We start from the raw sequence: 13321 nt of genomic DNA on the forward strand, positions 1-13321 counted from the left end.
GAGCGGCCCGGCCCAGCTGCGGTGAGCGGGCCCGGTACCGAGCGGGGACGGCGCTGGGCGGGAGCGGACGGGGCAGGTGGCGGCGGTCGCTGGGGCCCAGCTCCTGCCCCGCCTAGGGCTGGGCGGCGGGCGGGCCGGGCGGTAGAAGCGGAGCCCGGGGCCTGAACTCCGGGAGCCGGTGAGGAGCGGGGCTGCCGCCGTCCGGGCATTCCCCATCATCGGTGCGCCACCAGCTGCGCCCCGGGAAACGGCGGCGTGAAAACACCCAGGAGATGCTGAAGAGCACCAGGGGATTTTATGTATGAAATAATTTAAGATCATACGTGGTTTATTTATATTGTTGTAACTGCTTACGCGTTATTTTCTTTAGTAAAACCATAAACATGAAGAAATTAAAGCTTAAAGAACTGGAAAGCTGTCTTCAACAAGTTGATACTTTTGAAAATCCAAAGCTACTCCTTGAACAGTATCCAACAAGACCTCATATTGCAGGTAGAGGTGACACACACCACTGTTTTCTCTTTGACTATTTCATCAACAATTTTAATTCAAAAAGTTTTTTCTGCTGCATTGTCTGAAGGCTTTACACTACACAGTAGTTAAGAAGGCATATCCAGCAGGAATGTGTATAGTAGTACTCTCGTAGTGTCTGTCTTCCTTTGAAAAATGCAACCTAAAACAATGTCCAATCCAAAAATTCAATTATTTAATCTAATAGATAATGTTGTGATTGAAGCAGTTGTAATCTGTAACTGTAGAAGCTGAAATGGAGCTGTGTCATGACCCACAAAACCAGTAAAAGTATATATAGAGGTGCTCATCTATACCCTTAATTATGCTCTTTTCCATATTTTATATCCTTCTATTGTTTTTCCCCAAAAAAGTTTAGAGACATAGTTTTTCCACAAGCAATACTCAGAGCTCTATCTCTCCACCAAAGATCCAAAGTTTGTGACTTGTCAAAATGGTTTTGACTCTTCACACATAAATGAAAAAGAGAACTACAGGCAGTGAGAACATCATTTTAACTAAAGGGCTTTTCTAATGCAAAATTAAGAGTTTTCTGAAAGCAGAAACAGCTTTTCTTGATTAATCACATACATATTTGGTATCATTGACCTGTTTTGTTTGGGTTTTCTTTTCCCCAGCATGTATGCTTTATACAATTCACAATACTTATGATGATATTGAAAATAAAACAATTGCAGATTTAGGATGTGGTTGTGGCATGCTCAGCATTGGAAGTGCAATGTTAGGAGCAGGGTAAGTATTTAATATTTCTGGTTATATTTCTTTCTGGCATAGAAAAGTAGAAAGTAAGATTAAAACATAGCACTGCTGAACTTATACATTTCAGGTTTACAATTTGGTGATCAGGCTAATATTTACCAAGTTTTGACTATCAATAGCCATTCATACTGTGAAAGTGATGGACAGCTGTCATTAATTTGGAAATCATTTGCTCTCCCCATAAGCAATAAATGAACGCATGAAACTTCCCTAACAAAATTTAATTTATACTTGAGAAAGGGCAAGAGAAGTATTTGCATTTTTCTCAGCACTGAATGTATTATGTATGCTTGTTACATTTCCAAGATAAACCAAGTTGTGTACACAGATCCCTATTGTAGAATTTAAACACCATTTTAGTTTGCAGTAGACTAATATGTGCCACTTTTCTTAATAGATTCTGCGTGGGCCTTGACATAGATGCAGATGCACTGGAAATATTTAATAGCAATATTGAAGACTTTGAGCTGATGAATGTCAACATGGTTCAGTGTGACATCTGTTCTCTATCTGACAGCATGTCAGATACTTTTGACACAGTTATTATGAACCCTCCGTTTGGTACCAAACATAACAAAGGTTGGTAATTGTAGAGCTCAGTTAGAAATTATCACAAACCAAACAGCAAGAGAAATGCTTTCAATGAAACAATCCCTTGTTATTAGTTTATATTGTTTATATTCTAATTTCCTAATGTTTTGTTTATCTGGAATCAGCTTCCTAAGATTAGCAACTTCAGCATTGTAACTAACAGTCACTGGGGTTTGAAATAAATACTAGGCATTTCATATCCCTATAATTTTTATTTTATTGAAAGCAATTGAGTATGTTTTAGAAATACCTTCTGTACCTTAATGTATTCAGTGCTGTTTCTCAAGTAGCTATTATTCCAGAAAAAATTAAGCAGATCTTTGCACTTCCATTTAACAATTCTAATAATTTCATTATTGTTTTAGGAATTGATATGATTTTTCTGAAAACTGCTCTACAAATGGCAAAAACAGCTGTATATTCCCTTCACAAAACTTCAACACGAGAGGTAAGTTCTTCATTTTAGTAGGGCAAGAACTAACCAGACAACAAAATATTTGGCTATATAGATGTCTATAGCTTTACTGATTTGTCAGCTACTTTGTGGGGTATGTTTGGGATAAATACTAATTACATCAAATAACTGTAATCTCACATACATCAAGATAGTTATGTGATCTAATGCTTTGGCTTGAAAATCAAAAGCACAGGAGACTTATTAAGTATAGAGGGGTAGATGTTTATAAAACAGATAATTTTAAAAGCTCATTTTTACTTGTAGCACATTCAAAAGAAAGCAGCAGAATGGGAAGTGAAGATGGAAGTCTTAGCAGGTAATATTTATTTTTAACAGGAAAAAACCCCAGTATCTTTTGGTTTTGTACATTATCTCTAACACTATCAGCCAGTCATAACAGCCCAAGATAAATTCAAGTGTGATTTAACACAGAAATGACACGGGTCTTTCTCTTTTTAGCAGACTTTTAAAATGTTTTTTAAAATTTTTTGCTACCTGGCTAGAATACAAGCAGGCACTTAATAAAGCTCTGAGAAATACATATTCTGTGCAGAATTAGGTTTGTTCCTGGACTAGATTTTGTTTTCAAGCAGAAGTTACCTCTTCCTGCTTCAAAGTGCATGTTGCTGAAAAAGACAAGTGAAACACAGGTCAGTTCTCACACACAAAAAAAGCATCCTGTCCTTAGCCACCTAAATATTTTTGCCAATTAAGTATCTTCCAAGTTCTTCTGATAACCAGATGCTTTTTACAGTCATAAAACTTGAGATGTGAAGTTGTACAAGTGCTTGAAACACAACTGCCATCCACTTAACTGTCTGATATGGACAGCTTCAATGTTTAGTCATGATGAAGTGCAGAGATAAAACAGGTATGACAGGCCACAACAGATGCAGACATTAGAAACAGAAGCATGGCTGTAGGGCCTAAGTGACTGATTATCATCCTAGTCTAACATGTATTCTTTATACTGTTCACAGAACTTAGGTTTGACTTACCAGCATCATACAAGTTCCATAAGAAGAAATCAGTAAGTATAAAACCTAACATAACTTAGAAAATGCTGAGATGAATAAATTCTCCTTAATGAGATTTAAGTTTTAGGGCCATATGTACTGGATAAAGAATGGTCACAGCATTCAGTCACATCCTTGCTGTTACTCCATTTGGTAGCTGAACAGGGAAAAGCATCATGATAATGCCAAAGCTGTACACAAAGCTTAAAGCAGCACTGCAATTAGATGTGAAGCTAAGGGCAGCCTCCTTGACTCAACTCCTAATAGCTCTCAGCTCAATCCTGTCTGCAGCTCACACTGGACTGGATGCAGTGCTGAAGGCCACAGTAACAAGGATGTTACAGCAGTAGCAGTTTCAGAGCCAGCCTGGGGGCAGCAGGAGGAACTCATGCTCACTAGGAAAAGATACAGTCCTGACCCACAGTATGGCAGCCTCAGCCCACAGCAAGGTCCTGTCTACTGAATGCTGGCCTGGAAGCCATGCATCCCCATCCCTTACCATGAGGAAAGTAGAGAGGAGAGCGAGCAATAGTTGGAACACTGTTTAGTATGTTGAGCAGCAAAGAACAGAAGCTTTAATCAGCTGCTGACTATGCTCTTGGTGACTTGAACTTCAAATTATTTAAGTCATTGCTACTTCACAGTTGAAACATTATACTATATTAACCAGGCTTCAGTAGAAAGCAGTTTTAAGTTCTGAATTTATTGCCAGCTGCTATTAAACATAACCACAAGATTACAAAGTCCAAAACCTTTTACATTTGAATGAGATGTCAGAAAAACTGAGAAGATTTGACAGTATAAACAAAACTATAAATAGAAAAGTTGTCCAGGGTTTTATGTTAGCAGTAAGCATGCTTCTTAAACAAAAAAAAGCTGTAACCCAATAAAATGAAACTTTTCTCTAATTGTAGGTTGACATTGAAGTGGATTTCATAAGATTTGCTGCCAAAAAAGTCCTGAACTGAGGCATGTATTTAAAATCTATTGAAAATGGAACAATAAAACCACTAATTTTTTAAATTCTTTTATTTGACTATTACTGATTGCCATCTCCATTTTCTGTTTTCAGTTGTTTTGGTGCAGGTTCCTCCTTTTCTGTTTCCTCTAGTGGTCTCTTCTTGGGACTTGCTGGTTCTGCAAAATTGAATATGTAGTCATTCAGAGTAAAGGAAAGCTTTGCCTGAAATCTGAAAAAAACCCAACTCTTCCCACCATGTAAGTTTGAGTCCCAGTTATCTACAGCCACAGCTACACTAGAGGGTTTGCTTATTACTGTCAGTAAAGCTTTTAGATGTTCTAAAATGCCCCATTTGAAGAGCTTCACTCCTGTCTAACTCCACAGCAGGAGGGCAGGTAAGCAAATGAAGGAATAGAATCTACCAGGAGTAGGGTTCACTGGGTTTTAGTTAAGCAGGTCTATATGTAATGAACAGGAGTATATAGCACCTGCTTTGCTAAAACCCAGCTCCTCCTCTGCTCCAAGCTAAATACTGACAGGCTGAGCTAGTAAATCTTCTCCTATCTTTAAAGGAAAAAAAAAAGCACCACTCAAAGAGACTGAGTCTGTCCAGTTGTGTAATGCTGCTGACAATCACCATGCTTCAATGCATGGTTGTTTTACACAACCATGCAGTACAGCCTTACCTATATACTACTATATAGATAATTATTATCTATATAGTAATTGTCTTAATATGCTTTTTGGACAGTTGTGGAAGGAACTGAGCACAAGACTCTTCAGGCAGATACTGCAAGGAGGGCAGCAATGCCACAAAGCAGAGCCAAATGTGAAACACAAGTACATGGAACTGTACGTGGAGCTACTTTCTGTAAAAGTACTGAATAAGCTGCATCAAGTGCACAGAATGACATACCTGTTTTAGTATCATTTTCACCATCTTCTTCATCATTCTCAAACTTTATTTTCTTGCCCTGAAACTGTATTTTTCCTTTTTGTGCACCCTGAGGTATCTTTCCCCCTCTTCCTTTTCCTTTAATTTTGCGCCCTGTGGAGACGTAAGATCGGGAACTTTGTATCATTTGTCTCTTAACTGGCCAGCTGCAGAGATTGCTTTACAGTTAAGATCAGTCTGTAGTATATATTGACTACTTAAGAGTGAATGTCATCCACCAATTCTAGGACATTATAAAGGCTTAAATTAATAAGAGGAAGGAGAACCTTTTGTTTTCTGTTTCAGCAATTCCTGCTGATCTTCCAGGATTTTTTTCAGAGCTTCTTTCTCTGCATCTCCTTCTAGCACTTCCCATGAAACATCCTTGTTCCGGAGCTGCAAGTTTCCATTATGTGCTGCTTTGGCTTTTTCCAGAGCTTCTTTGGCAATATCCTTAAATAGGATAATTCCCTTTAAAAGAAGAGTGGTATTTTCATTTTAATCTTACTGCAGAAACATTCAGCTAGAATGATGAACAATATATCCTGTTGAGTGCCTCAGCAAATTCATTACTTTTGTATGATTGTATAACATGACCAGACTGAAGCAAAGCCCTCAGACTGTGCTAATGAACATTCTTAGTTTTGACCTTCTCAACTAACAAGGCTGGAGTCTTTATCTGTTCTTCTGAAAGAAGGGAAAAATTAAATTCTCTAAATATTCTGCAATTTCACAAGACAATAACTTACTCGATAACATAAAAGAACAACCAATCATCCATTTTCAAACTTCAATACTAAAATCTTAAGTCCTTGTCTAAGATTACTGACCTCCTTTGCACCTCTGACAAAGTGTATCCACTTGATTTCTCCGTGACCAGAAAATACTTCATGGAGGTCTTCTCTGCACGTTTGGTCATCTAGATCACCAGAAAACTTCAAAAGACATCCTGTCTTTTCTTCCAGTGATTTCTAAATTCAATTAAAAACCCCCACATTATCATTGAAGAGTCAAGTTTGAATATCTATATTCCCCCCTCAATCCTATTAAACATACTAGTGATAAACAAGCAGTTGAAGTTACAGTAATTCAAGCATTTTTCCTACATAACCTAGTCCTGCTTATGTCTAAGTCTTGTACAGTGTGTGTCCCCTCCTTTGAGTGTTTTTTGCTTACTGTGATACACTTACATGGAACCTAGGACTCCTTTCCCATATTAATCACACTCTTTAAATTTCACAAAACAGCTTTCTGAAGGCTGATAGGTTGGAAATTTGTATAATACTGATGAAATCCTTAATGGATCCTTTAAATACCATAGAAGAACCATCATCTCAATGGTGCATTCAGGAACATTCTGAACAGGCAAACATGTCTAATAATGTAAATTCAGAACATGAGCCTTTAAACAAAATTAGTCTATTGAAAATAATATTAAAACAGCATGACAAAACTCTCTTACTGTAAGTTAGTTGGAAAAGCTGAAGTGACTTTCTAGAAAGTGTTCTGTATTACAACATTTTAAACAGAATATTCCATGTTAGCTTTATAAAATGTAGGTGATTTAAGAAACCCATACCATTTCAGCATCTGCTGCTTGTTTCTGCTTTTCTTCTTTTTCCCTGCAAAAAAGTTAAATTAGTTATGAGTCAGTTCAAGCATGGTCAGGCAAGCAAGACACACACTTTGATTGGCAGTGACTCACTGTTTAGCTCTTGCTTTCGCTTCTACTTTGTTTTGTTTCCTTTCTTCATTCTTCTTTGTACAATACTCCTCCCTTCAACAGAATATAGGTTAATTTAAAATGCTGTTATAATAGATGAAATTATTTTTCCAAGCTGAGATGCTGTCTCAGTCTCCAAAAGGTACAGCTATTGATGCCATGAAAAATTCACTTTTCAGGCCAAGCCTGGTTCTTGTTAAATCCACCCCTGACCACTGTTAGTTCATATATCAGTTAAATGGACTTACTTGAAAAGTACAATCAGCTCTGTGTCTTTGTACTTTTGATTTGGTATCTCTGTGAACTTCTTAGCAGATTCAACACTATCAAACACTGCAAATATTGAGCCCTGTTAAGTGATAAGAGATCTTGTTAGAGTAACTGAACAGAATGCTGACCGGGAGGGATCCCTGCCCCAGGGCTAAATGCTCATCATTACCTTAAACGTTCTCTGCAATGTTCTCCTCATTTGAATATTTTCAACTGGACCTTTATCCTCAAGCCATTCTTTGATATCATCAAGAGTAGCATCTAGTGGAAAGCCTTTCTGCAAGATAGCAATGAGCTTCAATTATATGCCACAAAGTGACTCTTAAAAACTACAACCTCTATAGTACGAGTTAATTCAAGCTTTATCTCAGATAGTTATCAGTTAAAGACATGCAGGGCAGCATAAAGTAAAGAAAAATTTACTTACAACGTATACAGATCTGTTTTTAATTGCAGCCTTATACTGGTCATTTAATTCAGGAAGGGGTTTATTTGGAGATCTTCTGATTTTAGTTTTGTCTTCATTTATTTCCATTAAACCAGTCTTGGATTTTCTCAGTGCTTCTACAATAACACCAAAATCTTTTGAAAGGCGACTTAACCTATTGAGTAAGCAGACAGAGGTTATTACAAATACACAGGCAAAACTGAAGCCAGGTGTTAAAAAAGAGATGGGAAAAGTAAATGCACATCAGGAACACTTGGCCCCAAATAGAGATAGGTAGCTGAAAGTTAATCTTTTATCCATATTACTTGTACTTTGCTTTACCTGTTGAATTTGATCATTACTTCTAAAGGTACCCAGCCATCATCTAGTTTGATCTGTTCCTTTAGAAACTTGTCTCTTGGTAGATTGTGATTGCCAAAATAGTACTGCAAAAAGGAAGGGGGAAGAGGAGGAAAGAGAGATGTGTCTTTAAATTTTCAGTCTTAATATCTCTTTTTCATCTAACAGCTTACTGCAGTAGATTGAGACATATGAAAATTAATTAATCTGAACAATTGGGAATTCTGAAATTATTACTTCCTGCTCTAATGTGATACTTTGCAAAAAGTTAGCTGCAATGTGTAAGCTGTAAAAATAAAATCACCAGAAACCAACCCCACAAAAACCCAAACAAACCAACCCCACACCAAAACAGTTCTTCATCCAATGGCATTAATGAGGCAAAAAGAGATTGCAGTTTTGTTTAGGAAAGGAGCAAAGCTTTTTCTGTTAACCTGATAAGCATTTATCACCCTGATCAAGCTTAGCAGAGTCAAAAGTCAAATGTGTCACCAGCAGATCCAGGATGTACTCATTTAAGGAGTACATATGCAAGAATATGGTATGTGAACACTGAAAAATCATACACACAGACTGGAATTTCTAGGTCTCATTCGAGAAAACACTGTAAGATAAAGAAATCATTATTTAATTTTTAATTTTAATTATTATGTTCTTATTTCGATCTTGTCCGGCATGGGAAGACAATTCACTTCAAGACAGACAAGTTAATCAGATTCTTTTCCCTGCAGTCACCTAGCAAAGCTCAAATACTTGAAACCATCAGGTAAGCTGGAATATTTTCATCAATATTGTGGTGCTTTGAAAAGTCAGTGCAAGTTTTACAACACTTCCTCTTCCTCTAGGTACATCTCACATTACCAAAAGTCTAGTCTTGTCAACTATTTATATATAACAAACCAACAAAATGTAGAGGCTGAGGAAACTCATTTTGTTTGTTTGTTATATATGAATAATGGCTCCATATGGTAATGGCCATTCACGTGCAGCTATGTTTTTGTCCTTCAGGAAAGTGGTTTTGTTCTACGTGCCATTTAAAGCAATGGGCTCAGGTTTTCTGTTGTAGGGTAACCCTGCAAGCCTCTAAAGAAAAAAAGAATTAATCCAAAGTGGGCATATAAGTTTAGTTGTAATTGGTAGCAATAAATTACAAAGAAGTAAATCATAATAGCAAGTTATGCGATGTGCTACTATTTTGACCAGCAGAGATTCCCAAGGAGGAGGATTTTTTCCCTACAAAAATTGAGGCACATAGAATTAAAATGCACTCTCCTCCTATTTGCACATGTAGAATAACCCCAGCAAACATGGTAGTAAATTCTTTAATGATTCACTTGCTATAGCACCTAAAATGCTAGCAAATTAAACCTTTTCTATTTTGAAATGGTGTTCTTACAAGCAACTCTAGAGAAGTATAGCTTCCAACTTAAATTACAATTATGACTATCCTAAAGTATTAAATACCTATTACAGAGTTCTGACATTGTTTAAAGAGCTGAAGACTTGAGTCTAACTCCCAATAAAGTTAGCTTCCAGTTAGCCAAGTCCCTGCCAATGAATGCCTCCAAAACACCTCGATCCAGATCCCAAACTATAAACTGAACTCACCTCAATTTGCTGACAGATTTTGCTTTCCAAGATAGACATATTTTCACCATTTCCATTTTCAGCCATTTTCACCAGCTGTTTTGAAGAGAATACAGAGCAAAAGCACAAAGTTTTGAATAGTATTTTCTACAGACTTACATTCATGTAGCATTGCATTTCACTGCAGCCCATCTAAATAAGGTAACAGCCAAGTTCATTAGCCATACAGTTATGTCTGTGAAGCAACTACTAACATGACTGCAGAACTCCAAGTGGAAACTATGAAACAACTGGGGAAAAAATCCCCTCACTTTTGTTGTTAGGGTAGCATTTGGCATTCAGCAGTCAAGATAAAATTTAGGAAATGCTGGCACTTCTCAGCCTTATTTGTTACATACCTTTTTCTAGGCACAGATTCTCAGTTTAAAACAACAAAACTGAGAGCCAACAACATTTGTTTTTTTAGTCAAATCCAACCTCTCATCACTAGGCAAAACAATCAATAACAAAAATGTTCAATTCCTACATATGTATAATGAGAAAGTGTTTCTGAAGTTTCTGCCTCCTGATTAATCTTTGGAAAGTTCACAGAACTTACTGGAGGGCAGAATGAAAATATCTGCATTTACTGACACAGCCTAAAGATGTCTCCTTCTCTCCCTTACAAATGTGTCTTCACTGCAGTTCTGCTTCAACAGTGAATCAAGTATCTTTATAACATAAGACATTTTAACTTGGAAGTAACTTTACTTAACTGGCAGCAAGTGTATAATTGCAGTACATCAGATGCAGTCACTACAAAAGCAGCTACTGGCCAGAAAATTAACTGGGATCAAACATTTTCTATCTAGTTGCTTTTAAGATAAGGATAGAGTGTGAAGATTAATCCTTGAGAAAAAATGTAGCTTTATGAAGCTGTCAGAAATTAGATTGAATTCTGTTTTGAACTATGAAGCAGAGATTTCTTCTTTCTCCCTTTGAGCACTACCACTTTTTAAATCCAGCTGCAGAAGTTACAGAGGTTTCCTGGTCGTATTCCCCCAGTTCATAGACCTGTGATGACAAAGGCTGCTGGCAAAGATGGTTCTGCACTGATGGCTTGCACGGTTTATGGGGAGATTTGACCATACATCTCCTGCTCTTCTGCTGCTTGCAGGGCAGTAGCATCTTTCAGAGCATCTAGATGACTGGCAACACAGAAGCAGGGAAAACTCCCCCGAGGTGCCCTTGTTACAGGAAATGATGTTCTTCAGCAGAATGCCCCATTGGCAGCCTCATCTTCTTATTTTAGTAGTTTAATTCCCCAGTAACTGTTCAGCCTGCTGCAGTGTGCAGTATTGTCATTTCCTCCTCTTCCTGATCTCAAAGCCACATTCAAGCCTTGGAACTTGTAATTCTTCAGCACTTACAGCCTTGAAAGGTGCTGTGCCTGCACCTGTACCTAACACTGTAACACTCTTTAAAGCATTTAAAGCATGATTTCAGCAAGTGGTAGTTGCCAGCTATGCTGAGTGTGATCCATAAAGAAAGCACTTCACACAACCCAGGCCAGAGCAGCCAAGCTGAGAGTTGCAGTTATTTCAGAGATGTCCCACATGAGCCACCCTGACTAGAGGAGACAAATGCTTCACCACCATTCAGGTGCTGGTACAGTCTTAGCACCCTCCTTGTGAGAGAAATCAGTGTTCTATTTTACATTACACCAAATTTGATCTAATTTAATGGCAACCTACAGAGCAGTCTCTGCCTGCTGTCCCAGTCTGCCTCAGCCCAGGTACCAAAACACTCAAAACCAAAAACTCAATTTCCACATAAGGCTCAGCTTCACTGTCAAGAAGAGAAAAAAACCAAGTCTACTTCCTTAGAGTGTTTTCAAGGTTAATACAAAAAAGCATGATCCAACACAAGACTTAGGACAAGTCCTTTAGAATAAGTCTTACACATGGAAAAGTTTTTTCAAAAAGCATCCTTTCAGCTGCAAGTAACAAACTTAGTAGTGTTAGTAAGGAAGACTAAGAAAGACTCAAACTTGCCATGCATGGAATTCAGTTCAGTGATTGAGTTCTAACCTATTTAGAACAGAAGCAGACTTCTAATTTAAGAGAAATTCTAGCCTTTGCACATGCACATGCTCACTTCAGACTCTCTAGCTCAGTCATTTGGCACAAGACAACTTCCAGATCAATAGTTTTCAGTTGCTGTGCAGCAGTGAAGACTGATAAAAAGCTCCAATGAACAGCAATCACGGTCTGAAGTGCATGAAAAATCCTACAAAACATTTTAAGGGCTTTCTTAATAAACTATACTGACTTGTTCCTTCCATATGCCAAAAGTCTGTATCAGAACCACATGAAACATTAAAAAAACAGGTTAAAATAAAGCAAGTAGTCATTAGGTTTAAATTATAAACAATTACAGTCAACCCCCGTAACTGGAACAATTAGATCCCACACTGTATTAGCCAGATCATGACACAAGAACTCCCAAGTAGATTTTCCTCTTACCAGACATTTATTTTCTAGTTCAAGACAAACTTTAGTTGCGGGCCGGTTATTTTACCGTTACTGTAATAGAGTGAAAGGCTTTGTTTTAAAAAGAAAGCTTTCCTGTTAAGATAACATGGACCTGTACTCATATTGTTCCTCCTTCAGGAATCCCTGCATAAGAGGTCTGAGCGTGGTTTTTATTTAAGGGTAATTACAGCCACACATTTTCACAGATGGTAATTTTAACAAATTTTTTTTTTTAGTAGAATCAGTGCAATGTAAGAAAAAAATTCTTAGAATTCTTTAAGTAATTGAAATGTCGTTCCCTGAACTGTGCCAGGAGAGCAGCAGTTTGCTGTTGACACTTCGACATGCCTGCAGCGGCAGCACACAGCCGGACAGCCTGGGCGCCGTGGCCCAGCCTCCCGCCCAGCGGACACCTCTCCCTCAGGCCGGGCCCGGCTCCCCGCGGCGGGAGCGCTGCCGCCGGCTCCGCTTCCCCGGCAGAGCCCGGGCCCCGCAGCGCGCACCGAGTCCCGCGGGAAGCGCTGCTGGCGGGAAGCGGCCGCGGGAGCGGCGGCACGGCCGGGCCGAGACGGCACGTGCTCCCGTACTCCCCTGCTCCGGGAACCCTCCCTGCCTCCCTCCCGGCCCGGCCGCCGCGCGCCCGCCGCCAGCCCTGTCCCGGCGCGGCCCGGCAGGACCGGGCCCGGCGCGGCACGGCCGAGCAGCGGCGCCGCCCGGGAGCCGCCGGGAGCGGCCCCACACGAACCTGCGCGCTCGGGCCCCGCTCCGCCGCTCCAGAGACCGCGAGTCGGCGCCGCGCAGCCCAGCAGCCCCCGCGGCTCGCCTGCCCCTCACGCGCGCGCCACTTCCGGGGCGGGGCGGGGAGGGGGCGGGAGCGCGCGCGTCCGTGAGGGCCGGGCGCGCGGGGATCGCGCTCACCCGGTCACCCTTTCTGTCACCGCTTCTGCGCGCTGGGAACAAAACTGACAGCTTGAATTTGTACTGTAGTGGTATATTCACATTTAATAGGTATTGCAAACATTCACTTAAACACTACAGATGTACTGTGGGCATCTATAGTACTACAAACAAGGGAATTGCAGAAGTGAAAATTTTAAGCAATAGTATTGACTTTACATTTGATCTGACTTCCACATTACTTAATTTTCTAGTTTATAGGTGAAACACTAAAACAGTAAAACTGTCTACGACA

The 13321-nt window shown here is 39.5% G+C and overlaps 2 protein-coding genes across 7 annotated transcripts in view; one reads left to right on the forward strand and one right to left on the reverse strand.

Annotated features, from left to right (window-relative positions):
* Positions 1-4377, forward strand: METTL5 (methyltransferase 5, N6-adenosine). Of its 3 annotated transcripts, none has more exons than XM_059476367.1 (8): positions 1-21; positions 371-492; positions 1149-1263; positions 1688-1869; positions 2247-2329; positions 2603-2654; positions 3319-3368; positions 4269-4377. In XM_059476367.1, exons 2-8 carry the CDS (start codon positions 384-386, stop codon positions 4320-4322), a joined length of 645 nt encoding a protein of 214 aa, XP_059332350.1. In that variant the 5' UTR covers positions 1-21; positions 371-383; the 3' UTR covers positions 4323-4377. The 3 variants fall into 3 exon arrangements, with proteins under 3 accessions (XP_059332350.1, XP_059332349.1, XP_059332351.1); XM_059476366.1 differs by lacking the exon at positions 1-21 and adding an exon at positions 100-178; XM_059476368.1 differs by lacking the exons at positions 1-21; positions 371-492 and adding an exon at positions 161-299.
* SSB (small RNA binding exonuclease protection factor La) overlaps positions 4038-13321 on the reverse strand; it is a 22047-nt gene continuing 12763 nt past the window's right edge. The window contains exons 1-12 of one of the 4 annotated variants that reach the window (XM_059476358.1): positions 12875-12971; positions 9638-9712; positions 8012-8115; positions 7670-7844; positions 7412-7519; positions 7221-7321; positions 6955-7026; positions 6829-6871; positions 6080-6220; positions 5537-5720; positions 5232-5363; positions 4038-4491 (exon numbers count right to left, since the gene is read on the reverse strand). In XM_059476358.1, coding sequence (XP_059332341.1) covers positions 4394-4491; positions 5232-5363; positions 5537-5720; positions 6080-6220; positions 6829-6871; positions 6955-7026; positions 7221-7321; positions 7412-7519; positions 7670-7844; positions 8012-8115; positions 9638-9703 — 1224 coding nt within the window. In that variant the 5' untranslated portion in view covers positions 9704-9712; positions 12875-12971 and the 3' untranslated portion in view covers positions 4038-4393. Of the gene's footprint in view, positions 4492-5231; positions 5364-5536; positions 5721-6079; positions 6221-6828; positions 6872-6954; positions 7027-7220; positions 7322-7411; positions 7520-7669; positions 7845-8011; positions 8116-9637; positions 9713-11752; positions 11771-12120; positions 12164-12874; positions 12972-13321 lie in introns of those variants that run through there. The other 3 variants (XM_059476361.1, XM_059476362.1, XM_059476360.1) reach the window with 3 other exon arrangements.

This window comes from Ammospiza nelsoni, chromosome 7 (assembly GCF_027579445.1).
Source record: "Ammospiza nelsoni isolate bAmmNel1 chromosome 7, bAmmNel1.pri, whole genome shotgun sequence".
Classification (NCBI taxonomy): domain Eukaryota; kingdom Metazoa; phylum Chordata; class Aves; order Passeriformes; family Passerellidae; genus Ammospiza; species Ammospiza nelsoni.